Below are 27,963 nucleotides of genomic sequence, written 5' to 3'. Positions count from 1 at the left end.
TAATTTATTGATTAAAAACATGTTTTAATTATTAACACAGCTTACCTTCCGTCACTTACAATGCATGTCATCTCTATTCTCATCACCCCCTGTGTGATAATTAGCATGCCACAATAACAAAAATACACATAAAGAGAAAGATTTTCGTTTCCACGTGACATGCTGTTTAATATAAATACCCAACATGAATCAATACTTTCTTAATATAAGGCCTAATTAATATTTCCCCTGCTCTAACCTGGTTATTTTTTAACCTCCTGTGCAAGAAGAAAAAAAAAAGAAAAAATGAATTACAGCACTGCGCGGTGGACATGCGCGAAGCTGCAGCGAATATGGCGGCTTGCATCTGATAGAAAGTGAGGAGTCTCGCATCAAAATACCCAGTTGACACGGTTGGTACGGCTCATCCCTCTTTATTAGTCTCGTGTGTTGTTTTGTTTTCCGTGCTGCGGTCAAAAGCGCTCAGCTTTCCTACTATTAGCGCACGCAGTGTCGGAGAGCTGAGCGTGTTTATACTGTAGTCTGTGCAGACGGGCAGCTCGGTGCTGCCTACAGTAGCTACATAGAACTCTGCAGCTTTCCCTTTGCTTTCTGTTTACTGGACTAATGCAGAGGATTGCTCTGCAACTGAGGAGGAAAAGAAAAACACCCGTTTAGCGCGATCCTGCAGCCTTGTAGTAACACCGCCGTGGATACAGTGTATCGTTAGCAGTGTTTAGCCCGTGTGAGGAGCACTGTCCCGCCCACTAAATGTGACCATAACCCAAATGAAAATGCGTCACAGACTTTTCTTCACATTTAAATTTCTACCTTCAGCTTATTTAACTTCCTCCCTCCTCACAGGCTGCAAATTTAAAAAAAGAGCAATGCACGTTTATTTTTTTATTTATTGTTTCCTCTAAACCTGCATGCTGTTCCATTTCAAAGCTTTTATGCGACTCATCTTTAATGCTGGTGCTGCGAAAACAGTTTGACTTGGAAAAAAAAAGAAGAAAAGAAATATTTTGCTGTTAAAGTTATGGGGTCTGAAAGGATATCCCAAGTTATGATCGCGAGGTGACGCCCTGCAGCGGCTCACACACCCCTCAGCCTCCCAGCAGCAGTAATGTGATCCCTTCACCGTCCTGTCTCCCAACTGTCCTGCCTCACAGAGGAAACACCAGGCCAGGCCGAGAGCGTGGTATCAAACCCGGTTTTGGAAGCTCGTCTCACTCTTGTAACATTTTATTGAAGAAAAAAAAAAAAGCGAAGACAGTGATGTAGCGTAAATAAACATCCCTCATACTAAAAAAAAACAAAACCAAGTTATTATTCAACAGTTGAGTAAAGGTGTTATTATGTTATCTAATAATCAGCAAGTCACCTTCCCCCATTTGGTCGTTGAGAGTCGGTTGCGTGGAGCAACCGTCTTCATTCTTCATCAGATAAATAATTTCTCACTGTATTTTTTTCTGTTTGTCTCTGAAATGCAGTTAAAACTGAAATAATGAAAACCATTCAAAACTAGGAGGTGCTCAGTTTACAGTTAAGAACGTGCAGCGTTACTGTACTGCACTGTAATCCACTATGTTTTTGCGCTCACGTTTATTTCTCTTCTTTATCTTTTGTGATGCTTTAAATTTTATTTAAAAAATAAAAGTAAAATAATAATAAGAACCCAAACCTTTACGCCACATTACTCTTTGGTTTTAAACTTTTTGTTTATTTGTTTGTTTTTAGCATTTTTTCCACATTTTCACTCCCAAACTAAAAAGAACAACAAAAATATTAATAATAAAAAAAGAAGTTAGATTAATTATTAATAGAAATAAACAAGGTGTCTTTGACTCTTAATTAAGAGTCAGAAAAAGCTTTTGGGGGAAGATGACTGAGATTTGTTTTATTGGCCGCCTTTATCTTTGATCAAGAAACAAAACAAACTTTCTGTGTTCCTCTGTTATTGCTTTACTAGCTTTCTTCCACAACTGGAAATCCTAATAATTTAGTAACCAGTGAACATAACACAGTCAAAATCAGTTTGTAGTATAAGAAAGATTTTTTTTTTAAAATTTAAACATGTGTGCCTTATAAAAAAATAAAAATAAAATCAGTGACAAACACTTTGACAGCTCCTGTTGAGTGAGAGTTACGGCTTTTTCACGTCTTCTCACTGTTCCGTTTTGTGAACGTCGCACTAATCCCAGATCAGTGGCTGCATGAGTGGAAATGGAGATTGTAAAAATTAAGTGCTTCCTGGTCTGCGGGGCAGTTTTGTCTGACCCTCTTGAGGAAGGCGGACAAACCAATGCAAACACTGAACCGGTCTGGAGCTGGAATCCTTTTCATGTCTACCAGCAGACGTCCCACTTCCACACGTCTTAATGGCTTTTTATGGCAGCTTGGAATCTTTATGGCTTCTTCTGACTCAGTGGGAATCATTGCACAGGGGGGTTAGAGAGAGGGGGGTTTCAGAGGGAGGGTCGGCCACAATACATTGCAGATGCTAAAACTTTGAAGCACAAAGAAAGGAGACATTGTGAGGCTTCTGAAGACATCTTAACCTTTGGATTTGTGGATTTAATTTGTATTTTTGTCTCTTTTGTGTGCTGTGGATTATTCTTTTTTCTTCTCTTCAGTTTGAGCTGTAGCTATGTACAGAATTTGCATGGAGTGGCACTGCGCTGACGTTTTTCTTAAAATTGATCCTCGGTTTTGGACCAGATTCGGAGCTTAAGCAGTGTGGTAGCAGTTTGATTTTCTTGAAAAAGGAGTAATAATGGTTGAAAAGCTGCTAGCAGATGAGTTCACATGGAATTGAACTAGTTAAAATGAGTGGTAGTGAGCATTTGTTGGACATGTTTTAGTTACCTCTTTGCCTCTGCTTGAAGTTCATTGTTTGTTTTGCACAATGAACAGCTCTTGCGCATCCTCTACGACCCCTGAAATTTAAATGTGGAAAGTTTAGGTAAATTATAGGTCACAATTAGAAAAATAACACAGAGGGCTTTGAGAAATGGCTGATTTTCATCCTATAAAATGACTAAAACATGTTAATCCAGCTCTGTCAGTACTTCCCTAACTTGTCTGTGTTGTGCCACAAGTGGCACTCAAACAAGTGTGGACGCTATGTTTGGTAGGTACTATTTTTAGCCATGTTTGGATTCAATTGGTTGTAGAAGCACTTGACTCAAAGTAATGGTTACAAACGGCCGCCTGGTGCAAAAGCACGGCTCACTATGCTTGTAGGTAATTCACAATAACAGGAGTAAGTTAGTAGGCTTTGGCTACACAGTTGGATAGAGTCATTTTTCATTTTTGGTCTTTTTCCCTGAGATTTGTTGAGAGTGAGCAAAATATCACAGCATTTTTGAAAAAGGTCAAGCAGGCTTATTTGCGAAGCAATTTTAAACAACAAGGTAAATGGGTGTACTTTACAGATGACAGAAATGGCGAAAGACGACTTAAAAAGACATTTCAACAAGATTTAGACGAAACAGAGTGCAAGATAAAATAAAACAGACTAAACAGGAAATTACACATTAGAGTGGACTACTACACGGACAGAAAATGTAATAAAAAAAAGCTTTTTTTCCCTCCAGTTTGTAATTCATAGAAACTGAATGTTGCCTTGCGGTGTATAGTTTTAATCTTGTGGACAGCAAGCAGACATGTTCCAGACAATCTGAGAGATCTGGACTTTTAATAATGTAGCAGCAGATCTGAAATGTAATTTAGCTCTAAACTATTTAGTGCTTTATAAAGCTGCAGTAGTATTCCAAAGTAAATTCTCCAACATGGATGCGTATATATTCTGGAAACTAGAGGAACGTCAGCTTTCTAAGTGGAAAAAAAAGTGGACACATTTTTAAAATAAGTTTATAATCTGTTAATGTTGTTATGTGGGCTTAGTACAGAGTATTTTCCATTTAATTATCTGAAATAATCAAATTTCTAATGTTGTCGTAAGTATAAGTTTATGTTACATGAAAACCCTCAACGGAAATTGCTTGTGCTATTAAGTGGTTACATTTGATCTCTACTGAGATGAACTCTTTTGACTGTGTTATTTCTAGCATCTGTTTGGGTAGCTGCCTGCCTGACTTGACCCGAAGAAGCACAGTCATCATGGGCCGAACGCCACACAGAGGTAAGCCTGCACAGTGCCTTTGTGCCAATTTGATCCAAAACGCCCAAACTAGAAGGTACATCCCAAAACGATCAAAATCCTCGCTGATTTTCTTTTGTTTTTTCTTTCTTTTGTTTTTTTAACAAAGACACGATTTGGAGTCTTTTATGTTTGGTATGTTTGAGGTAGTTTGAGAACTGTTACAATGCCTTCATTCTCACAGTAATTAAAGTCTGTATATCAGAAGCTCCATAATTCTGATGAGCCGTTCAATCACCGCTTTGATTTCAGATCAAAAGGAGGAGAAGAAGGAGAGACGGAGCAGCATCACAGCGGGCTCTGCTCTCGACAAGTCTAATGGTTAGCTGTGCAGATCTCTGCCTTGTCACTCCTCTTTGTTAACCCTCTCATTATCAGTCTAATTGAAACCTTTTTTTTTATTAATCCAGCCACTGCAGTGTCACCACTTCCACAGTTAGTAACTCATTATGTCTTTTTTTAGTAAGTTTCCGGGGTAGGTTAACAAAAGCACCCCTGCTTTTCTAACAGTATTACTCACGTTCTTTTGTGTATTTCTGACATCCTGCACAGACTAAGCTTTACTTTGCTTTTATAAATATAAAGTGGGGATGTCTTCTTTTCCTTTCACTTAAATTAGCCTTAGTGTTATTACAAGGGTTTTTTTGTTGATTGGTTTTATTTTAACACGTGATTTTTTTACACTTCTTTGACCCGTTCTGTATCTGAGTGATCTGCGTTTTGTTTCCGTCCTCTGTGCCAGAACCGTTCAGCTGGGAAGAATATCTGAGAGAAACGTCCTCCACTGCAGCGTCGCCCTCTTGCTTCAAACAGGTACTTGATCATTAAGAAGCTTTTTTAAGATGCCATATCATTAATTTCCCTTTTCAGCATATTGCTTCTTTCCTGGCACAAAAACTTTGTGTGATGATTTCAGACAAAAGAGGGACTTCCTGATTGGTTTATTTAAAAAAAAAAACAACATATAGTATTTGTTTACAAGAAACATTTCAGTCAACACGGTTGTTGTGAGTGGAGTTTGTTTCATATGCAATGATCCACAGTGTTGTGAAGTAAGCATAGGCATTAATATGGAGTTGGTCCCTATTTGCAGAGTTTCCACTCTTCTGGCTTTCTACAAGATTTTGGAGTGTTTTGTGGGAACTTTGTGCCATTCATCCAAAAGAGCATTTTTGAGGTCAGACACTGATGTTTGGTAAAAGGGCCTGGCTGTTCTAGTTCATCCCAAAAGTGTTTGATGCGGTTAAGGTCAGGGTCATTCAAGTTCTTCCACACCAAACTTCAACCGATGCCTTTAAAGGCCTTTGTTTGTGCAAATGGGGCTCTGTCATGCTGGAAAAGAAAAGGGCCTTCTCCAGACTGTTCCCACAAAGTTAAAAGTATAGAATTGTTCGAAATGTAATGTTAAGGTGCCGTACGCATGACACACAACTCCCATTTTTATGAGCTTTACCCCACTGGTTTAAGAATTTTTCAGCTTTATGTCATCAGTTTAAATTGTTAGAAAAATAATAAAAAGTTATCAAAATCTAATAAGTAAAATTCTGAGAAAAATGAAAAACTGGTAAAGTATTACATCTTGAAAGTAACCTTCCAGACATAACTGTAAGAAAAACCTTGACTGGCTCCCAAACATATGAGCACAATTTGTAATGAGAACCGTAATAGTTAATTCTGGCTTTTTACCTTAAATATTTCCTCAGTTTGTAACATTTGTTATCCTTTTTTAAGTTTTCTGTGTGTTTTTCCTCAGCTGTCAGTAAATACATCCATAATTAAAAAGACATTGCAGTTACAAACATACATGCATTAATATCAAAGAGCGCTGTGGCAGCAGCAGCAACGTCACAATCTACATGCAACACACAATCCATATCACCTGGATTTGTGCAACAGGATTGTTCCTGAGCCCTCTGCCCCTCATTTCTTTGTATTCTGGACCTGACACAGAGCCTGAGAGATGGACTTGAGCCTTCAGATGATCCAATGGCTCTTAAGCCATTCTTAATATAGGGAAACAGGGAGAAGGTATGCCAAACTACTCATGAAGTGGACTGAAAATCAGTGGCAAGAGGTCTCATTTACAGCATGTACAGACGAGTTCAGCAGAGAGGTACAACAATGAGTGTTTCAGTCATCAGTCATGGATTGCCTTTTCCAGAGAACAGAACAAAAGGCAGCCAACATCCAACGAAGAGCTTTCAAGAAACCCGGACAACTATTCCTGAAGACGACTTAAAGAAATGACAAGCTGCCTGAGTGAGTTCAGGCTGTACTGAAGAATAAAGGTGGTCATACCAATTATTAACTTTCCAGCTTGGTAGAATTGTAAAAGCTCAGTTTTTGTCTTATATACTGTGTTTCCATTTGTGTGTGTGCACATGTTTCAAAAAAATTGCTGCACCTCTTTCCTGTTTTCCAGGAAAAATAAAAGAAATGGAAGTGGCTCAAGACTTTTGCACAGTACTGTATACTGAACGACATAAAGTGGTTCTCGGGCACCGCGTCAAATATAATCAGATGGGCTAAATACCACAGGCTGCGAAAGTCACAAAAAACTAAGACAGTTACTAACAACTGTTTTTCTTGTAGTTGTTATTCGAGGAATATTAGCAGACTCATCTTTCACGTTCTGCATTTGAAGCTGAGTGTACACACTACTCTAACGTCTATCATTGTATCGGCCCCTCGAACAAGGAGCGATGACTGAAGGTCTGTTGGTATCCCTCTGCAGTCCAGAGTCCCCCCCTCCAACGACTTCAAGGCAGGTATGAAACTTGAAGCACGGGACCCTCGCAACTCTAACTCGGTGTGCATCGCAACAGTGATGGGGATGATGGGCACTCGGCTACGCCTGCGTCTGGATGGTAGCGACAACACCAACGATTTCTGGCGGCTGGTCGACTCGTTGGACATCCAGCCAATAGGAACCTGCGAGAGGAACGGAGACATGCTGCAGCCGCCGCTCGGTGGGTGCCTTCCTGCTGTTACCGGGAACAATTTGGATTATTAAGACTTCCATGTAACGTTCAGTATTTGTTTGTAAATTGAAATATCTGAATGATTACAGTTCCTAGAAACTAAAAACATACTCAAATATATTTAACAAAATATGATAAGCATGTACATAATGCATTGAAAACATAACATTATGATCGGTATTATTTGGTTTTAGAGCATACACAAAATAATTTTGTACTTAATTTGCCTAATTGAACTCTCCCAGTGACTGTATGTTGGAAAAGGGTGTATGTTATGTTGTATGTGTGTTTTGACTTGTAATAGTAGGAAAAGCACAAGTGTTCCTTAAAAATGTTTTCGTCTTTAAGTGCAGTTTGGTGACATTGAGTCCTATTCTAAAATAAACAGAATAAAAATATCCTGCACTTAAAGGTACTTCATCATATTTGTGGAAGAACCATGTAGAAATCCAGTGTGAACATAAAGAAGTCCTGGTCAGTAATTTGCAGCATTAACAATCAGGTTAAACTGAATTGTTTTGGCCTTGTGTACAGGTTTCAGGATGAATGCCTCCTCCTGGCCCATGTTCCTCTTACGGACGCTCAGCGGTGCAGAGATGGCCCCAGCCTCGGCTTTTAAGAAGGTAATAACAAAAAATAAGAGGGCAGCTATGTTTAGTGAAAATAATGTTTAAAAACTGGATAGAAATTTGTAATAGTAAACAGTTTTTTAGGGATTTTTTTTATATGTTCAAACAACAGCACGGCCTTTACTAAGTTAATTTTGTCCATTTTAATCACACAATGAAATCTTACTCTGTATGTGGGCTCCGTGGTTCACTTTCACCTTCTGCACAGTTTATCTGCCATTAAAATAAAGCTCCATTAGATTTGCAGGATTCATTTTATTTGCATGTATATTTACGTGTTTCTTTAGGAACCTGCCAGCCCTGCCAAAAACTACTTTCAGCCTGGGATGAAGCTAGAGGCAGTGGACAGGAAGAACCCTTACCTGATTTGTCCCGCCACAGTGGGTGAGGTCAGAGGTCAGGAGATTTTTGTCATGTTCGACGGCTGGCGAGGCGCCTTTGACTACTGGTGCCCCTTCGACTCCAGAGACATCTTCCCTGTCGGCTGGTGTGCCCTGACGAAACACAACCTGCAGCCACCCGGAAACTTCTGTGAGTGCTGCTTTGGTTCATATGTTTTTTTCTCATGCATTTTTAGGGCTTTTTAAAAAATCTGTTTATGTGAATAAACAGTTAAAATAAATAACTTGAGAATGAGGTGACATGGGATATTCAAACTGATACCATAAGTATATCTACTAAATCCTCTGACAAGTTTGAATGCCAGCGACCTCGACCTCAAGGTCAGAGGTTGAGTTTCCTGAAAATCTTGTGAATGCGATAACTTTAGAACAAGGCTACGTAGGATTTTGAAATTGATACCATAATCTCAGGAGCTTAGGCAGAGGTGTGCACGGTTTATACCTGGATGTGGAGATGCTAACAGTTCACAGCGAGAAGGGCCTGGTTTCAAAGCCACTGGATCGCTGAAGCTTTCAGTGTCTTTGTGTCCTCTGGCTTCCCACCATAAATTGGTTCTCTGTGAATGGTCCTCAGATGGACAATTTCCAGATGTTTTGAACAGTCTCACAGTCTACTTACAATATATATATTTTTTGTGAAATTAAAAAACAAAACAAAAACAAACGCAGGCAGAGGTTTGTTGTGTTCAGTAATTTTATCTTAGCAATGGGATTCATGTTATCATGGAACAGAAGGTTCCTATGTGAGAAGTTTGGCTCAAATTTACGGAATTAATTACCAAGCCTTCTATTATTTATTCCTGGTTGGTAATCTTGGTCAGATCTCGGGCACTACACATTTTGGCCTCTAGAGAGCAGCAGAGCATAAATGCTGACGTGTGTCGGAGCTGTGGCATTACATTGAGATCAGAGTGGCAGAGATAACTGTGTGCGTGAAACATGGTTGTAAAAACCAAAGTATTGACCTAGTTGTTGTGTGCTTTCACTTCTCTTTAAATAGGCTTGAGGTTTTTACTTCGCTTAAATAGAGAGAAGAAGCGCGAGTCTCGCTCTCGCCATTTTAAAGACAGACAGGCTTTGTCTTAAAATAGGAGTGCCTTATTTTTCTGTCAGAGCTTCAGTTTTTACTTTGCATCAGAAAACACTTGAAACTCTTTCAGTCAGATTAGCGTCATATTCTCTTTATATTTCTGCTAACATTTTATTTATTGGTTAGTAACAGATTCACTGTGTACAACAGGAACTGTACCCTGCATTTACATAGACGTGCAGAGGGACGCAAACAGGATTATCTTGAATAAAAAATCATCTGTGGCAAACTGTGAAGGTGCTAAGTTTGCAAATGAGTCGTTTACTTGATTAAGTGAAATTAACTGCGTTTATTCAGTTACTCAATTTGTTGTGGTGTGAACGTTTAGAGTGAGCTGGTCCGTCAGCTTCAGCTCTGTGAGGAATAGATGCATTTTGTGTTGATTGTATTACAGCTAATATACATTTCTGTGTGTGTGTCTTATTATTTATTCTCTCAAATGCTCAAATGTTGCAAACCATATAAGGGAATTATGAATTATGCCTTTTGTCCAGTGTCAGCATGGATAGACTGCAGTCCCGCTGCACTCCTGGTCGGATAAGCAGCAAGAAAATAAATGGACCTGTGCTATGTAGGCTACGTAGGATTTGTAGCCACAAGTTTGTAGATGTTGCCCCCGGTTAGGCTTTTATGGTAAAACAGTGAGGCTAACAGTAAAATAAACACAGACAAATGAACCAACGCAAACAGTCGGAAACAGTGACTAAAACAGGACAGGATATGAGAAGCACAATGACTGAAAGCAGAAGTTAAGAACAATCACAAAAAAAAAACTTCTCCCTTCAGTGGGTTGATTATTTACATTAAGGATGTTACAGTGTTTTATATAATGATAAGGATATTCAGATACTTCACAAAAACAAACAACAAAACCTCATTTAAAACAGTCCGATATTTATAATTCCTAATCTAGTAACTTTACACAAGCATTATGAGCAAAATGGTTTAAGTTAATTCATTATTAATCAGCTATTATGAGTTTTAAGGAGCCAGTTGAGGTGAAGCTTTAGCCTCATATGGTGTGATTTAAGTTGTAGTTAAAGTGTAATGTGTAATGTGAAAATGTAAATACTCGGATTAAGTATCACTATCATGATGATGTTATTACCAGTAAAAGATGTCATAATCACTGCTCCCTTTTCTTAAGTGTTACTTATTTAGTTTTTATAACAGGTCAAATATTTCAAGATGTTTTTTTTTGTCTGAAATCATATAGCAGGGGGTGCTTGCAGAACCATTTCACAATAATTATTTTAGTCAGCTCCAAGCAGCAGGAGTTGGAAATAATGTATTAAACTGTAATAAATAAATATAAGAATGTAATCAATATAGTTTATGCAGCAGCAGAAGCTTTTCAGACAATGGACTGTCTTGGTCCGTAGTCAAGGTTGTTTAACAAAAGTGCAAAAAATCTATAAAGCTAACCAGTTTAGGAATGTCAAGGCTTCAGTTGTATTTGTTCTTTGTGTGTGTTGACTTGGCTCGGTTGGCGGGGTTATGACCCACCGCTCTGACCTCCACACAGAGTCTACAGAGTTCTCTGAAGACTCAGCTTAAGCAGATTCCAGTTTCTGATCTTTTTATCATACATTAGCGCTGCTTTCCATAACTGCAGGCTGTTTTAATGTGCGGTAGCTCGGTCTGCTCTTTCCTCCTTCTTGCCCTTTTGAAGACGTGACAAAGTTGTGTGGCAGCTAGAGCAAAACGGCAATCATTGATTTTTTCCACGGAGATACAGTTTTGGTCACGTACGCTCGGAAAGAACACATTTCAGTTTATAATCCTCTGAAACGTTTTGTATGTGGGGGAACTTATTTGTCCTGTTTTACTGAATTAAGTATGTACAATGAGACCTAATGCCTTAAACGTTAGTGCAGCGTATGTGGAGAAAATTGAGCTTATGTCTCTGGGCACTGGAGAGGAAAAATATCACAGGAGATGACAACATAAAGATCATTAATGTTGAAGATCTTTATCAAAACATAATTTTGTTTGAATAAATATGTGTCTTTAATCGTCCACTTAAACTAAAGATCTATCTTGTGGATTTGTAGCTTTTTTAAATTTTTATTGTTAATGAGTTTTCAGTACTTGTGTAGTCTTTATTCTTATTAAAAAAATGCTTTTTCAATTGCTGGGAGCTGCTTAGAAAGCTTGTTTGATTAAATCTGAAAACATTACTTATTACTATATATTAAACGTATTTGCATTTAATCCAGTACTGTAAGTCCCTGTGACATTTTTGCAAAGTAGACATGGCCACGAGATAGTCAGAGGCATAGACCAAAGTTTCAGACTGGTCTAATGATGTGGAAAGTTTGGCAAGAAATTCATCTGTTAAAATACTTTAAATATTTATAAATGCTTCGCCAACTATGTGAAGATCTGTCAAATGCGCGTGCTTGTGTGAAACATCTAAAGACAGAAAAACACTGTGCTGCTTCTTTAAGTACTGTGTCGTTTTTCTGTGGAGGCATGTGGGGCAAAACAGTCCTAGTGTGAGTCTGTGGGAATTCGAGCTTCCGTTCCTATTATTAGTGTGAGGGCAGCACTGAGCTATTAACTATCGATCAGCGTGCATTACGTGCTAATTACACTCAGCAGTTACCTAGCATGTTTCCATGTGATTTTATCCAGTGCAAAATGCTCAGAGTTCAGCTGTTTAGTTTCTTTGGCTGCTATTTAGACACTTGCCATCCATCAAAATCACGTTGACGAATGGCTCTTGAGGTAGTCTGTTGACTCTGAAACTGGGGTTTCTAAACAAAGTTTAGCAGGTGTAATAAATATCAATCCTCCCCATGTTTGCTGTTAAGGTCATCAGCTCCCATCTAGCAGTTTCCTCGCCTTTAGCCAATTGTTGGTGTTCCCTGTTTGAAGAAGCTTGTGGTACTGAATAAAGCAAGAATCTTGATTAATAGGGAGGTGTGTGCATGTGTGTGTCTTTTTCTTATTTGTCTTTTTGTGGGTCGTCCACATAACTGATGGATGACAACAGTTATGTGCCATGTCAGAGCATGTTTGCAGTCCTGGGGCAGGGACGTTTGCAGCTTGTTTGTGTTTCTGTCCACTAAAAAGATATTAAATCCCACTGTAGCTCTGTGAATTACACTCAAGCTGGCATAATATTAATCACTAAAGGTGAGAAATGGCATTGTTACGTAACGTTCTCCATGTGAGTTTTCCACAGTCTTTATTTCTGGGGAAAGCCACCCCCTCATTTCTTCATAGTTTGCTACAAAAGTGTGAAATGGGCACAGCAATTTATTGAAATGTGTGTAGACGTTAATGAAAATACAGTATATGAGGCAAAGTCTGTACAATTCTATTTCTGCTTGAAATTCAATATTTGGTATGATCACCTTTATTGTTCAACTCTCTTAGGCAAGCTTGTCATTTCTTAGTCTTCAGGAATAGTTCTCCAGGTTTCTTGAAGGAGATTTCCAGACCTTTGATGCTCTTGGATGCCAGCTGCTTTTGCCAATCAGATGCTTTCCAGATGGTATTGAGTGGTGGATCAGAATCTGGTGGTGCTTGGCTGTGTGCGTAATTCTGTCAATTTTGTTAAGCTTCCCAATACCACAGGCTGAAATACAGAGCCACACCATGGTAGAACCATGGAATTACCATCAAATTTCAGATCTGCTGCCGATGATTTTCCATCCAGTTCTTGTGTAATTTGGATACCTCATTGTTTTCTCCCTGTTTCCTTTCTTTAATAACGGTTTCTTTGGCAGCCACTCTTGAGACCATTTCTGGACGGATCAACTGAAGGGCCAGAAGTCTTTGCTGGATTGTTTCCTATGTCTTAATGACATGACTTTCAAATATTGTTTATCTGCTGTAGGTAGTTGTTAGGCCTACCACATCTTCTTTTGTCCTATAATTGAACAGTTTCCTCAATTTGTTTAGGGACACACTGCACACCATGCTTAGATATGCAACATGTTCAGTCAAAATTTCTTCGGGAATCACTTTGATGGCCCAAAAATGCTATTTTATTCCTGTCAAACTGTGTTATCTTTGGCATTTTTCATTAATTCAACCAAAGAAATGTTTGGGTTTTTTTTTTTAAATAAAAGCCTGCTAGTAACAAAGTACCTACAATAACCACAACACACCTGTCTTATGTCTACACATAACAGAAAACTTGTTAAATTAGATTACGTTTTATGTTATGTGTAGAAAAACACATAACATAAACTGGTTAGGTTAGAGTTAGGTGCTTGAATGATTCACTGGTTAGTATTAAGTGACTAAACAATGGCAAAAGAAACATAAATGTGAAAATGGTCAGGTAGAAGGACTAGATGGAAAATGAGTGAAAAGCGGCCAATGTCCAAAGACTTAAAAAGACCTTCAGAAAACTGGAAACTATAACGTGAACTCTTAGGTGTGAATATCACACCTAACTGCTGCTGTAATTTATGGAGATGCTGCGCTGTCTCGTCGTTCTTGTGGCATTGACAGTGATGCTAATTGAATTGAATTGAACTGAATTTAAACAGCCAGTGTGCAATCGTCTTGATTTATATGAACTCTGACAAGTTGCAGAAAGTGACAAAAAAGTGGACCCCCCCCCCCCCTCCGAACTGACAAAACCTGGCTTTTTATTATGTGGTTTAGTGTGTTTAAGCAAGTGAGTGAACATGCAGCAGTCCCCTTCAGTTTTACAGCAATGAGGCCATTGTTAGTTATTTCATTTGGAAGCAATTTTGAGTGTGACAGACGGGTTAACAGAAGGACAGAGAAAGCCTCATCTGCAGACTTTGTGCATTCTTCCAGTGAAATGTCATTGTAACTCCTGAATTCTTCCAGATGACTTTTTCTTTTTTCCATCTGAAATGAATACAGCTGAGTGATTTAACAGTGCTCCTGATTTACTCACGGTTTGTAGTGAATTAGTGCTGCTTTTTTTATGGTAAAACGCTGCTACGCAAACAGTGACACTAACAAGCCCACACAAACAATCTAAACCAGCGACTAAAATAGAACAGGATATGCTAGAAAAATGAATGAAAACAGAAGTTAAGAACAAAAACTAAAAAACAACAAAAAAAGGTATTTAGAGAGAAAACGTCTGCTTTGAACATCTGTTTTTAGCGTGATCAAAACCAGAGTCACAGCCTTTCTTTGTGAAACTATCTCCAAGTCTGTGTGTGCGTGAGGTTTTTTTCCCTTTGTGTGCACTCTGAAGAGGGGGAGAAAAAAGAATAATGTAAACCACTAGACAGCTACCATGTTTGGATGCGAATAAGTGAATAAGTAGGGCTTGGTTGAGGTGTTAATGAGCTGATAATTATCTGTGCATGTGCGAACAGGAGTGAGAGACTCTGTAATTACTATTACGTTTAAAAATTCTCATTAGCTTTCATCAAAATTCTCCTGTTGCGACCCTGCTACATACTTTTGAAAGAAGCTACAGGGGACGCCAAGATTGGGTGTAATTATTTTCCTTTTTGTACTGTAAGTATTTGTCATTATGCCTGTTTTTTTTTTTTTTAACTTTTTGTGTGATGCGTCTTTGTGTTAGTTTATTTGTCTCTTCTCTCTGAATAATGCATGAAGGGTAGAGCTCGTCGCCATGTTAGCACACGTTGACACACGGCAGTCATCTTTTGTTTGTTTTGAGGCAAATTAATACTTCTCGTCATCTTAGATTCTTATGCACAGGATTTACACGTCTTTAATTATTTCTAAGTCTCACTTTATACCTGCAGTATACTTAATGGGCACACAAGCAGGAAGATATTTGACTTAGACATTCAATAGCAATCAGTGCAAAGGAAATAAAGCATTCTTGCAAAAGCAGACATAAAAAAACAATGATGTTATCAAATGAACATAGGTCTATTAGTGCTGTAGAGTTAAGAAAATATTTTTTTCTTGAATCTGCAACATCAGCACTCCTTTTTTCCCTTTAGAAACAGATTAAGTTGTCTCTGAAGGGACTTTTCCCATGCTGGCTTCCTCTGGCTGCTCTGTTCCGCATTGTTCCAGAGTGAGGGTGCTATCCGGCTATGCCACTGCTTCCTGATGCTGGACCTGGCCATCTTTCATCAGGGAATGTCTGAATAGGCTAGGGTTACACTGGTGGGGGGTGTGGGTGCTCCTTGGTTGCGACAGTGTGTGTGTGTTTCTATGTTGAGTGTGAGCTTGCTTGTGTGTGCGCCAACTCCAAGAGTTTGCCCCTTTTCACCCGTCTCAATCAGGACTCTTCTGATCCAGGTTAACCTCTCTTCCCCCCCTACAACCCCTACTTTCCCATCCCCCATCCGCTCCCGCAGCCCCACCATTAACCCCTGTCCCCTCCCTCATCTCCCCCCTCCCCGAGAGGCTTGCTTAGAAGCAGGTGACTGATGTAGACTGTCGATATAGCCTACAGATAACACTAATAAAGGGCTCAACTCAGTTCCCTCCACACACCCACTCTTCCTTCCCTCCCTCCTTTTCTTTACTCCTCCCAAAACCCCTATGCAAATCTTACCACCCCTCCCTCACCCCTCACCCCGCCTGCTCATTCATTGGGAGGGAAGCTTTGCAGCGGCTTTGACCAATGGCAAAAGCAGGAGCAGCGTGGGCTTTGTTGTGGGCTTCTGCCGGGAGAAAGCTAGAGAGACGGAGAGAGGAAAGACGCACGGAGGCAAACTGAGAAAGCAGCTGATAGAGGCGCAAAAAATAGACAACAAAGTACAGATGAAGACAGGATATCAGAGAAAGTTATGAAGAGGAAATAACAGGCTGGGACAGAAATCAACAACAGGCTGAAAGAATAAAGAGTTGCTTCAAAGAGAGAACCAGGAAGCAACTGTTCTCACTCACTAGTATTGTTATACACACTACTGTTACTATCGGCTAGCGGCTGCCTTAACTTCCAGTATTACTAATACTGCTACTACTACGAAAGCCACAACTGCAGAAGTGAAGCTCATCGTTTCCCTGCCGAGGATTTCCTGGTGAGTCGCCTTTGTTTATCAAGTTAATATTCTTTTTGCGCTTGTGCAAATGAAAGAAAAACTTCTTGTGAGGTTGATGTGAGCTGCATTTTCACACACATAGTGATCTGCTGTCTGATTTTGGAGCAGTAACATGTTTCTGAGTGGGCTGTGCTTCACTGTGTTTCACAAATCTGCTGTTTTCTAACTGAAACATGTCTGAGAATCTAACAAATTAACAATGCTGGACACAATCATGAATTTCCTCAAAACAGGAAGTAGTGGTAGTAGAAGTGCGTTCATATAATTTCTTGTTAATATAATTGAAATGATTGTGTAGTTTACTAGAAAACTCCCGATTCCCTTTATGGTGTTGCTGTATCGAAAGCTAAAAAAAAAAAAGGAAGTGAAAAGTGATCCTACATTTCACAGAAAAGTTGTTTCACAAGTGTAGAGGACTTGTTTGGTGTGAGGGGTTCAAGCTGCTTTCTTTGTTTAGCTTGATGACTTTTTGAGTCTTTTTGCATTCATTCACATTCATTGTTAGAGACCAGTGACTGCTGCCAGACAGACTGACTAAGAGTCTGAGGATTTAACAGTATTGTTGGCTGTAATTAAGTTTAGAGCTCCATGTGTTTTTGATCATGTCTTTCTGTGTGCGAGGCATCAGGATTTCGTTTGCAGAAGGCTCTGGGAACGATTAGTGCACATCAGATCTGTTATATGTGCACTTGTCTTTGACTTTTGTAATCATGCAGTCAGTTCATTTTATTGTTTTATATTGTGTGTTTTGAAGATGAAGACTTTGTGTGTGTGTGTGGACAAAGACTCTGGGACTATACACACACACACACACACACACACACACCCAACTTCCCCTTCTGCTTTCTACACACAGTATCACAGTTAAATCTGCAGCCGATGAGTTTTACACTGCAATAAATTCACTCAAAGGAACAGCCTGTAAGTGTGTGTGTGCGTGTGTGAATGGACTGTTTGCTTTGAGGGTGCTCTACATGTAAGTGTGTGTGTGTGTGTCTGTGGTGTAATTAGATGAGAGGGAACTCTGTGGGGCCCCTTCCCCCACCCCCCAGACAGCAGACACACTTCTCGCTCCGTGATGCCGTTCTCATGCGTGCACGAACGCACACACACCCACTCTCGCCAAACACGCGTGTTTCCTCAGGCGGTTTCTTACACAGGTCAGTGGGTCGAGCTGGACTTATATAGTCATGATCAGTACCATATGGCTCGGTTTGGTTACACTGTATACGTGCTAGTCATGTGTTGCTCAGACATTTTAAAAAGAATTGTTGCTTGTTTTTTTTTTTGGAAAACTTGGAATTATTTATTTTTGCTTGTTGTTATTGTTTCTGTTTGTTGAAATTGATGTTTTGCCTTTGTTTTTTAACCAAAAATTATTATTGGTCTTATTTTTAAATCCCTTTTAGCCCTTTTAGCTTTTTTTGCCCCTGCCTTTTAATGTATTTATTATTTACTGATTTTCATATGATACAGAAACAAAACAAAAAAACCCAAAACAACAAATTAAAAAAAGTTTTTTCCTTGTCTCATTAAGATTTGTCACCTTAGAATGACCAGACTTTTACCAGTCCCAGGTTTTTTAATGTATTCATACACATTACTTATTAAAACAAATGAAAAAAGTGCTATTTTACATATTTAACCCGTGACACTACTTCTTTGTGTTGCTTTGCATCACTGGCTAAGGTGTAAAACTCAACTAACAGTATAATTTTACCCTTGCACATGCCCACTATGAGACCACTAAATAGGGAACTATATTATGAAAATCTTCTTGTCTCTTTTTGGAACGAATTTGAGAAAATATACAAATCTATACACTTACAAAATGTACACAAACCCAGATAAAGGCATTTTGATTGCACATGGAAAGGTACACTGATTTTTTTTTAATTGCTATGCAGATATTTAAAGAACTGGTGTAATGCAGGAGATGTGATTATGTGCGATTAGTGGCTGTAATGTGATTGCTGGATCTAGGAACAGTGCTTTGTTACAGACACATCTGATAGATTGTTTATTTGTGATGCATTAACAGCACAGATTAGCCTCAAGATCACGTGCCTAATATTGTGTGGATCACCCAAACAGCTCTGACCTCTGGTGGTGTCCTGTAGTGTTTGTAGTTTGGCTCATTGAGTCGTCTGAGTTTTGTGGGTTGGGCTTGTGAGCTGGGAGATTTTGGGGCTAGGTGAATAACTTGGGCTAATTATCGTAATCTGTTGACTCCTTCCTGATTTTACGTGAGTTGCTTGAGTCAAAGTTAAATCCGAATAAAGGCAGGGACCCACAGCTTCCCAGCACAGCACTGAATCGTCTTCACATGTGGACATACAGCAGTTACTGTTTAAGCCTTTTTTGCATGCAGCCTCCTAAATTTGAAGCATCATTAAGTCTGTGCAGTGAAACTTCAAATCCACAGGGTGTGAAATGACCTTCAGTGTGAGGGTATCGGGTTAGCTTTGCTCAGTGTAAACATATAGCTTCACTGTGCAGCTGGAACAGGCTGAGACAGCCAATATGATGCGATACTGCTACAGTGACAGCATTAAATGAAAGTACTTCATAAGCAGATTTTTATTTTTTTTTAAAAACTCAATCATTTTTTTAATGTGACAACAAAACCAGTATGTGTTAGGATATGACATTAATCACTAGTGTGGAAATGTTACGTGTGGCGTTGGTAGCTGTCACATATGTGACCGGATTATGTTTTTTTGCAGCGGGGAAAGATCAGAGAAGAGCCCCAACCGAGATTCCCTACGGTGAATTAAACCCGCTGATACTGACTGGTACCCTGCAAAGATATTTTGATCTGCCTTTGTAGGGTTTATACTCTGAGTTCAGTGTGAATGAGCGTACTGCTGTGCGTGCAGGTTGGTATCGCCGCCGCTCTCTGAGCTCGCTTTGTGTGACCGCTCCTGGTGAGCAAGTGAGCCTTCGCCCCCTGAAATAAGACACTGCTCTCTTCTATGCCCACTTTCAGTCATTTCCCAATTAAGCAGCTTTCAGGGCGCCCAGACTGGCCCCTCAGAGAATACCGTAGACCTTCCATAGTCGCTCCATATTGCTTCAGTCAAGGGCTCTAATGAAAGCTTTCGCCCCTTGAGAGCTTTAACATGCACTCTCAAGCCCCTGCTCTCACTAAGCTATACATTTGTATTGAAATAGGAGATGTTCTTTCTTTCTTTCTTTCTTTCTTTCTTTCTTTCTTTCTTTCTTTTTCTGTCATCTGGCTACATTTCTTTCACACATTTACTCTGATAATTATATGATTTTATCACAGTGTCATGCTGAGGCTAATGAAAAATGAAAAAGGGCTGCTGGTGCCACCGCATAGTCATATTTTTGTGTACCAGGGGCTGTTACCTTTCCTCTCACTTCCTTGTCACTTTATTACTATTTTAACACCTGCTGATTGGAATTTAAAGTACCTGTTATTTCCTTCAGGTATATTCAAATAAAGCGTTTTAAGTTGGAAATTGCATGTGAGTTGTTAAGATTGTTTTTCAACATTTCTTTTTAATTTGTTTTGGGTTGGAGGAGGTGGAGTCTTTTATTTTGACATAAGGGATGAAGGACAGATCATGAGTCTCTGTTCTGGGGAAGCACGTATACGTGACCCCAGCTTATCCCACACTGCTGGATGTCAGCCTGTGTGCTGTACTAACATTTCACAATACTGATGTCAGTGACTAGTTTTTACAGTTTACACAACATCTGACAACATCCTTAAGTAATAAGAAATGCCATTGAAAACCTTAAACATTACAACTGTATATTTATATATGTCTTATTTTTATTAATATAGTATTCTTTGCTAATTATTTTTCCCCTAAGGTTAATATTTCAGATATAGGTTGGATGTATCGTTGCGTTTGTTATTTTTGTTTGTTTTTTTCTTTTTTTGAGAAAGTAGCCAAAACATTATGGTCCCAACTCACAAAATAACAAAGAATCATACAATTCTCTGTTTGTTTGAAAAGTGAAACTGAAATGAAAATGGAAACTCAAAGCGGTTCTCTGGGGACTTGTGACTTTTGACTTTGATTTCAGAATGGGGAGGAGCCGAAGACAAAGGACCTGTCAATCCCAGGGGACTCTGAAAAATCAAAACAAATCTCCTCTGCAGGACTCAGTTATTCATTTCCCGCGGCTTTTGTGTTTCTTTTAACTTTTGCTTTCCACGCTTTGGCTCAACGACCTACAGCAAAGTGGATTCTCTGCACGTCTTAATTTAAAGCCTCTGTATGGGTGGAGAGTAAATACGATTAGGGCGCTGCTGTGTGTAAAGCACCATCAGTTATTGAATAATTAGCTGGCCAGCTGAATAAAAGCCAATCTGCAAATATTTTGATAATTAAATAATCATTTTAATTAAGCAACAAACAAAATCCGTAAATCTGCTGGTTCTAGCTTCTTATTTGATGCTTTTCCTTTTTTCATAAGTAATCTGAATAAAGATGACTTTGTTAACCTTGTAATTCCAAACGGAGCTCATCTCACACATGAGTTTTTGACACCTCATCACAGTGTGATTTTTTTTCTTTCCCCTTAAAAAACCTGACGCATCCAATAAGAGACATGAACTACTGTAAGCAATGAATTGCACAAAAATGTGCACAAAAAGTCACATATGCTGATTAATATTTCACTTCATTTTTTTCAAAGGTCAGAAGGTTCAATAAACACAATTTTAAAAAGTTAGAATATTCTAGTAATTATTTCATGTTTCAGGCTTTACGGGGGTTAAAAGTTAACTGAAAGAGATGCAGCTAATTGAGCCCAATAGCTTTTAGAATGTCATCTTTTTAGTAATGAGAAGTATCTTGATTTCTTATATCTCTCAGATCTTTTCCATGTACTTATTCTGTCTCTCCATATCCTCTTTTATTCTAGTTACCCTCCCTGGTGCCCTGCTTGTCCCTGTTTCTTCCACCTCATCTACACGTCGCTCGTCTTTTAACTCCTCCTCCATGCAGACCTCGTACCGACTGCCCAACCCCTTGCCTCCCCTCCCTGTACGCAAGGGAGTCCGCGGTCGTCGTCCCAAATCCCAGACTATCGCTTTATTGAAAGCAGCGGCAGAAGCTGCAGCAGCAGCAGCGGTAAATGGAGCGTCACAAAGCCCGGCCAGAACTAGCACTGAGACTCAGCTGGCCCCCAGACCACACAAGAAGAGAGGACCTAAGCCTAAGAACAAGGTGAGATGTCACCAGAGCCACAGTCTCTTGGCCAGTGACTCTGCCATGTCAGAAATGGTTTAGAGAAAGAGAAAATAGTCAAAAGTTGATTACTGTTAAAAAAAAAAAAAGAAAGTATAAAGGTAAAATGTCCTTACTTTAAAAGCCACTGTATGCAGTGCCATCCATGTGAAGAAGAGTTAAAAGAGATTATCTAACAGCCTTTGTAGGTTACTGAGATTTACTGAGAAAGGCTTTGTTTGTTTTTTGGTTCAGAAGAAGCCTCGGGTGGTACAGTCCCTGGGGGCGTCATCAGTTACAGCTCCACCTCCAGAGACCAGATTGAGTATCAGCCACGTCTCAGCGGACAACAACAACCTTAACAACAGCACAAATGTAGTTTGCACAGGTAAAAAAAACAAACAAACCAAAACAGATTTTAATGCCTCAATACTAAATATTTATTTGAAAGTTGATCAAATGATTTTGTGTGCTTTATTTTTGTAGACGTTAACACGAATTAGATGAAATTGTGATTGTTTTTCTTTCCCTATCATACTTCTAACAGAAACCCAAAATTACAAGGTTAAAGCATGTTTCAGAAATGTTTACAAATGGTTAGTTATCATTTCATTTTGTCTAAAAATGGATCGCCTATGACTAACTGAACTGTATGATCAGACATGTATTACATTTTTACAGAGCTTAAGTCACCACTCTGTGTATTGCTCTAGCCATTGAGTTTGGTTTGCGATAAAATTGGGATGAGGCATGGATCAGTGTTGGAGACATTAACCATGTCTGAAACTTTGGGTGTTTTTAGGAGGATAATGGTCTCAATTGCAAAATGGAAGAAGCTTGAAATGAGCAGAACTGATTACATTTACTCTGTTTACAGAGATTAGAGTATGTTGGGGTTTTGATGGATTGTAGCATGAATTATCTATTCTCGTGCTTTTTTTTAAATTGGACCAAATGGCACTAAAAGGACATAACAAAGAAGAGGAAGATGTAAGTAAGAGGGAGAGTATTCTCTGATGAGCCACCAATGGAAAAATTTTTTGGCCCTTATGAAGGTAGTCACGTTGTTCTTTATACAACAGAACCACTTCAGACTTTATGCTCCTTCACCATGCACATTGAATATTATGAAGTTGTGCCAAAAACCTCTTCTCTGTTTCTACAAATCATAGCCATTACTCATCACCTGGTTAGTCTGGTTACCATCCCTTCAGAGGAAGCATGCTTCAGCATGCTAAGAAGGGTCATTCTTAGCAAATGAGTCAAGGGGACTATGGAACTAAGGGAAGGAAAATCCAACCAAATACAGAGAAATTCTTGGAAAAAACAGAGTGAATCAGTGGTTCACTTTTCAGGATTACAATGCCCTTGAGCCTTCAACTAATGCAATGCTAAAGCAGCTTTGGGGCATGTCTGTCTGCAGTTTGTATGTGTAGAGCTTTAACCAAGAATACTCAAATGGGTTCCTACAAATGACTAAATCAAGGATTGTGTACATGAGAGAGTGCAAAACATGCCAATCATAATGTGCTACGGAGTGTAAACGAATGTATCTGTTTTAAATTAAAGTCTATATATAAATTGTCGATTTAAGTTTTAGTAACTCCAACAGCCTCGATCAAACTCCAATTAAAATTTGTATTCTGCTATCTGTTTTTTTTTTTTTTTTAAAGTCTAATTCTTTTGTGTTCTTTGCAAATGTTCCTGTATTTGTGCCATCTCAGTGTGCGTCTATGTGAACAAGCACGGTGACTACGGGCCGCATCTTGATCGAAAACTGGTGCAGCAACTCCCAGACCACTTCGGTCCAGCTCCAGTCAACGCAGTGCTTCAGCAGGCTGTTCAGGCCTGCGTCGACTGCACATACCAGCCCTCTGTACTGCTGTCATTTCTGCAGAGCCAGTCCCATACAGGAGGAGAAGTCATTAGAGGTAAATCCATGGAATAATATGTGAACAATATAATATCTAATAATCTATATCAATGAAGGTTGATGACACATCTAACATGTATTTGAGTAAAATGCTTTGTCCTTTTTCTGTAATTGTTACAAAAAGTGACAAAAAATGATGGTTAAGTATTTAATTGTCAAGAGCATATTTTCACAATCATTATCACATCTTATAAAACAGCGCCTTTTATTTTCGAGTGTCCAACACTGTGCGTCCTAGATGGGCAAACAGCCCAGAGAACTTGGTTTAAACACATGTGAATGTACTGTGTGTGTGTGTGTGTGTGTGTGTGTGTGTGTGTGTGTGTGTGAGAGAGAGAGAGAGAGAGGCAGGAGAGAGGTGGAATAAAAGATGGTGCCTGTGGCAGCAGCTGATGTGAGCACTGTGTCTGTAATAAAAAGTGACATGTGTGTCTAACCTGGTTTGGGATTCTGGGATTGAGTCTCCCTCGGGGGGTCGGATCGAGAAGGCTATGGGAGAGGTTGGGTGGGGAGAGGGGTTTTAATTTGTGGATTTGTGCAGGCTTGGCTTGGATGGGAGGGTGTTGTGCCGTGTGGGATGGGGTGAAATATGCAGGTTTATAAATGGAGAGTGCTGCTAACCCAAAACCATCTGCTGTTTTCTTTAGCTGTGAATGCATATTGTGTGGTGTGTGTGTGTGTGTGTGTGTGTGTGTGTGGGCGCGCACACTCAGATGCAAACTAATAGCTGTCATGTTTTGCCTCCAGTGCGGTCAGAGCATGGTATCCGCTATGTGAAGCTGCCCTCTGCCTCCAGTGCTTCTTCTGTGCTGCGGTTCCTGGAGAACATGTGCCAACATCTGGAGAGTGACAGTCTCTTCAGCTCGCAGCCTTTCAGCCCCTACAGCAACAACACTCGCTTCTACAATAGGGCCAAGTCAGGTGGGGGAAATGTGTGCATGTACTGACTGTAAAAGTGAAGAGCTTTAATTTTTTTTTTTTAAAGAGAAAGATTAAACGTTGTGAGCTTTTAAGCTTTCAAATTTATTACAAGCTTTGATGGAGTGTGGTGTGTTGTAGTGTAAAGTTTTTGACACGCTGCTGTTTAATGAGTCTGTCAACGTGTCATTGTGTACATCGTGCTTTTTTCCCCCAGTTTTCTTCTTGCACTCATGAAGTCTTAATCTCCTCCTCTTTCTTTATTGAAACAGAACCACTGTGTGTTGCTGAGAACGGCCTGCCTAACAACGATCCCTCTAAGGATCCCACTCCGAGCCCCCGCCCTCTTCACAACACGCCAGACTACAGAGCAGCCAAGAGGGAGCGTCCGTATTACCCCGGACACGCACAGACACCGCCGCCTCTCCGACGAGTCAGCTCCAACCCCACTGAACCTGGCCCAGTGTGTGCACACAGACGAGTGGAGGGTAGGATTAATTACACACAGTCACAGACACACCAGGTTTTTCTTTAACCACTACACAGGCAAATATTCGCCTCATGGGTTTTGTTTCCCCTTTTACTTTTATTGTGAACCCAATTTTTTTTTTTTTTTTTTACAACTTTTGAGACAAATATCAAGGCCGTGTTAACAGCTCACCCTAACATCAAACTATTGCAGGGATCATTTCTTTCCTTTCTGATAATTCTTCATTTGTTTTTCCTTCCTTTTGCCCTCATATTTCGCAGCAGCTAGCTCAACAACAGGTCCAGACCACATGAAACAGGACAAAGATGCTTCCGGAAGCAGCGCTTCCTCCTGGTCGGTTGATGATGTCATACGGTTTGTCCAAGAAGCCGATCCCCACACTCTTGGGCCGCATGTGGAACTGTTCAGGAAACACGTGAGTATTTCATTTAAATTAACCTCACTCTTTTTATAAAAATTCATTTTATTTTAATTCAACAAACAGCCATGCACTGAAATGTTAAGTAACATACATTATGGACGAAGACGACTTCTGATCTTCCTCTTGTGGTCTACAGTAGTATACACAATACGTTACTTTGCTGTGCTAAAGGAAGTTGTCTGGTTAAAGTCATTAACATTTTTATTAGACGGTTTTAGAGAAAGTATGAAGTACGTACCAAGCTGAAAACATCCTCTTATCCCTACAGGAGATTGATGGGAAGGCACTGATGCTGCTGCGCAGTGACGTCATTATGAAGTACATGGGTCTGAAGCTGGGTCCTGCGCTAAAGCTCTGTCATCACATCGAGAAGCTGAAGCAGACCAAGCAGTAGAGGATGTTGATCACTGTCAACAAAACACACACAAACAAGCATTATTCTGCAGTGATAGGATGCAGTGGAGTCCACACGAGCCACGGTTGTAGCTACTAACAAGGACACTGAGATCATGTTAGCCTTACGTCTTGTGAATTCTGAGGTGTTTTTAGAAACCTGAAAAATGGAAGTGCCGAGGATTTCACCGTCAGAACTTCAGGATTTGTGGAAAACACTTTGAAGCAGCATTTGAGCGGCTGTGAATTTGGGGGAAATTTTTTAGCAGAAGTCTAAACACTTAAAGGAAAAATGATAAAAAAAAACTAAGCAATTCTGAATCGTAGTAAAACTCCCCCAGTGGACTGTTTTAACTTGAAATCTGCGTCTTCTTTAAATGACAGACATCTGTTTAAAGTACATGAAGTTAATCTTAGTACATGAAGTCAACATTTACATAGCTGTAATTAGTGTCAGATATCTGATCATAGGTCATTGTGTTTATGTTTATGTCTTTTTTGCCTTATTTTGAATAACTGGATGCCATAATTTGTCAGTCTTTATTAACTTACCTCTACAGATACACACGGATGTACACTATAGGTTTTGTTTTTATTTTATTTTATTATTTACTGTCTGGCTTATTTTTTTCTTTCCCTGGTCAGGTTTTCAGGGTGGCTGCTCTGCACAAAAGACGTGGAAGGTTAGTTCAGGTACTGGCAGTGAACGTCTCGCTGCGTAATTTCTAACAAGGCAATAAAAGCTTCTGAATGACTGCATCTCTTACAGACTGTCGGGTTTAGTTTTGTGCATGCCAGTAGTGAATGTAGGAAGTCATGAGCATTATTGATGGGTACTGATCAACAGGGGCGCCCTAGTTAGTTTATGTAAATTAACGTGGAAATATTGGAGAAGCCCAGTTTTCTGAAGTCATTAAACACCTCATTTATAATCTTTTAGGTAACAATATCATTTTTGCAGAGCAGGTACACTTCCTATTTAAATGATGACTCTCATTTTTTACAGCGCAGGCTGTAGATTAAGACGAAACGGTTACCGAGGAGTTAGTTCTCTCTCATTTGTGTTTGTCAGTATGCGGCAGGACATTCAAGCTAGTTAGTCTCAGCTTGAACACTGATGTGTTTATATGATTGTATTATGCTTGGACAGTCAAACCCATTAAATACACACAAGACATACAATGACTGGAAGGCTGTAAGTGTTTTGGCATAGAAATGCAAGCAGGTCAAGCTTGAGTGCTGTACAGGAAGTCAAAAGTGCTCTTTCCTGGTGGAGCACAAGATGGAGAAACTGTTTTGTATAAAGTTGAGCTAAAAAGTTGATTTTTTTAAATATGATTTTTGTACTGTAACAAAGTGTATCAAGCGTAAGTGTAATCATTTCTTTCTGCCTGACAGTTTTTGTTGTTGTTTTTTATTTTTTCCTGTGTGTGTGTGTGTGCACTGTCAAATAACTACGTACGGGAAGATATTGTGTCTGAGTAATTATTCACAAGTCTCAAAGTATTTATCTGTTACTGATGGCAGAAATCCTCATTTTCTGAACATTTCAGAACAATTTTCGAACCAAATCATGTCTTTTGTAGCTGCATTTCACACTGTTGCTCTCCTGTAGTGGTAACAAGTTGATACTTGAAACCGTTCTTGCTTTAATGTGAAACTCAGGTTTTTAGTAAGGTTTGTTTCTTCTTAGATGTTTTACATCATTAGAATTTTGTGTTCATTGCTAAAGCATAGAGGGACTGCACAACAACCATGTATATTTTCTATGCCTTGTCATCTCGCTTTGCAGCATTTCATATGTATATATATATATATAGATATATACACGACTTTTTACTGTATGTTCAACAAAAGATGTTTGTTAAATATGTTTGATATGTATTCACACGATTAAACATTTGTTTACATCATCTTAGTGTTTGAGGTCCGAGCACAAGGCCTGCAGGGCAGCTACAAGCACAGGTTTATTAAATCTTCTAGTTTGGTGGTTCCCGACCAGCAGTTCCAAGAGATCTTTAGTTTTGTTTTCTGAATCACTTTGCATAGAAGACTGTCAATAATTCATCAGGAAAAGCAACATTTTTTAATTGTTGTGTAGGATATCAGCATTTTCCTGCTCCCATCTTGTTAATCATCCTGCAGCCCTGCACTTTCCTCATGTGGAACTGCAGCGTGTTCTGGCCTTCATATTTTCAACCAATGGCTAAGTAAGTTCAGCTGCTTCCTGCAATAAAAATGTGGGGAATAAAGAGACAGAAACACCAAACAGCATGGAAACATTTTTAGATTTGGTTGGTTGTGTTTATGTGTCTTTCTAGCAAGCAGTGTGATTTAAGGGTCAAATGGTCATGGATGTCTCATTTAGGCAAAGTGACA

General features: G+C 39.4%; 1 protein-coding gene across 3 annotated transcripts; it reads left to right on the top strand.

Annotated features, from left to right (window-relative positions):
- Window positions 1–285: 285 nt before the first annotated feature.
- scml2 (Scm polycomb group protein like 2) lies at window positions 286–27,497 on the top strand. 3 transcript variants are annotated; one of them, XM_084925777.1, is made up of 14 exons: window positions 286–392; window positions 4,053–4,126; window positions 4,397–4,465; window positions 4,887–4,957; window positions 6,879–7,113; window positions 7,660–7,748; window positions 8,042–8,285; window positions 21,125–21,429; window positions 21,685–21,817; window positions 23,154–23,360; window positions 24,110–24,283; window positions 24,553–24,768; window positions 25,034–25,185; window positions 25,460–27,497. In XM_084925777.1, exons 2-14 carry the CDS (start codon window positions 4,105–4,107, stop codon window positions 25,583–25,585), a joined length of 2,043 nt encoding a protein of 680 aa, XP_084781903.1. In that variant the 5' UTR covers window positions 286–392; window positions 4,053–4,104; the 3' UTR covers window positions 25,586–27,497. The 3 variants fall into 3 exon arrangements, with proteins under 3 accessions (XP_084781903.1, XP_084781734.1, XP_084781817.1); XM_084925608.1 differs by having other exon boundaries at window positions 25,031–25,185; XM_084925691.1 differs by having other exon boundaries at window positions 302–396; window positions 25,031–25,185.
- The last annotated feature ends 466 nt before the right edge of the window (window positions 27,498–27,963 follow it).

The sequence above is a fragment of the Perissodus microlepis genome, chromosome 1 (assembly GCF_051167445.1).
Source record: "Perissodus microlepis isolate ML-2025 ecotype Zambia chromosome 1, ASM5116744v1, whole genome shotgun sequence".
In the NCBI taxonomy this organism is placed as follows: domain Eukaryota; kingdom Metazoa; phylum Chordata; class Actinopteri; order Cichliformes; family Cichlidae; genus Perissodus; species Perissodus microlepis.
This window is presented reverse-complemented; position numbering and strand designations above follow the sequence as displayed.

Bases quoted from the DNA above. Each gene is read 5' to 3' on its own strand.
- scml2 (XM_084925608.1), top strand. From the start codon at position 4,105: ATGGGCCGAACGCCACACAGAG. The intron at 4,958-6,878 runs GTACTTGATCAT...ATCCCTCTGCAG, and splicing joins CGCCCTCTTGCTTCAAACAG to TCCAGAGTCCCCCCCTCCAA. The intron at 21,430-21,684 runs GTGAGATGTCAC...TTTTTGGTTCAG, and splicing joins GACCTAAGCCTAAGAACAAG to AAGAAGCCTCGGGTGGTACA.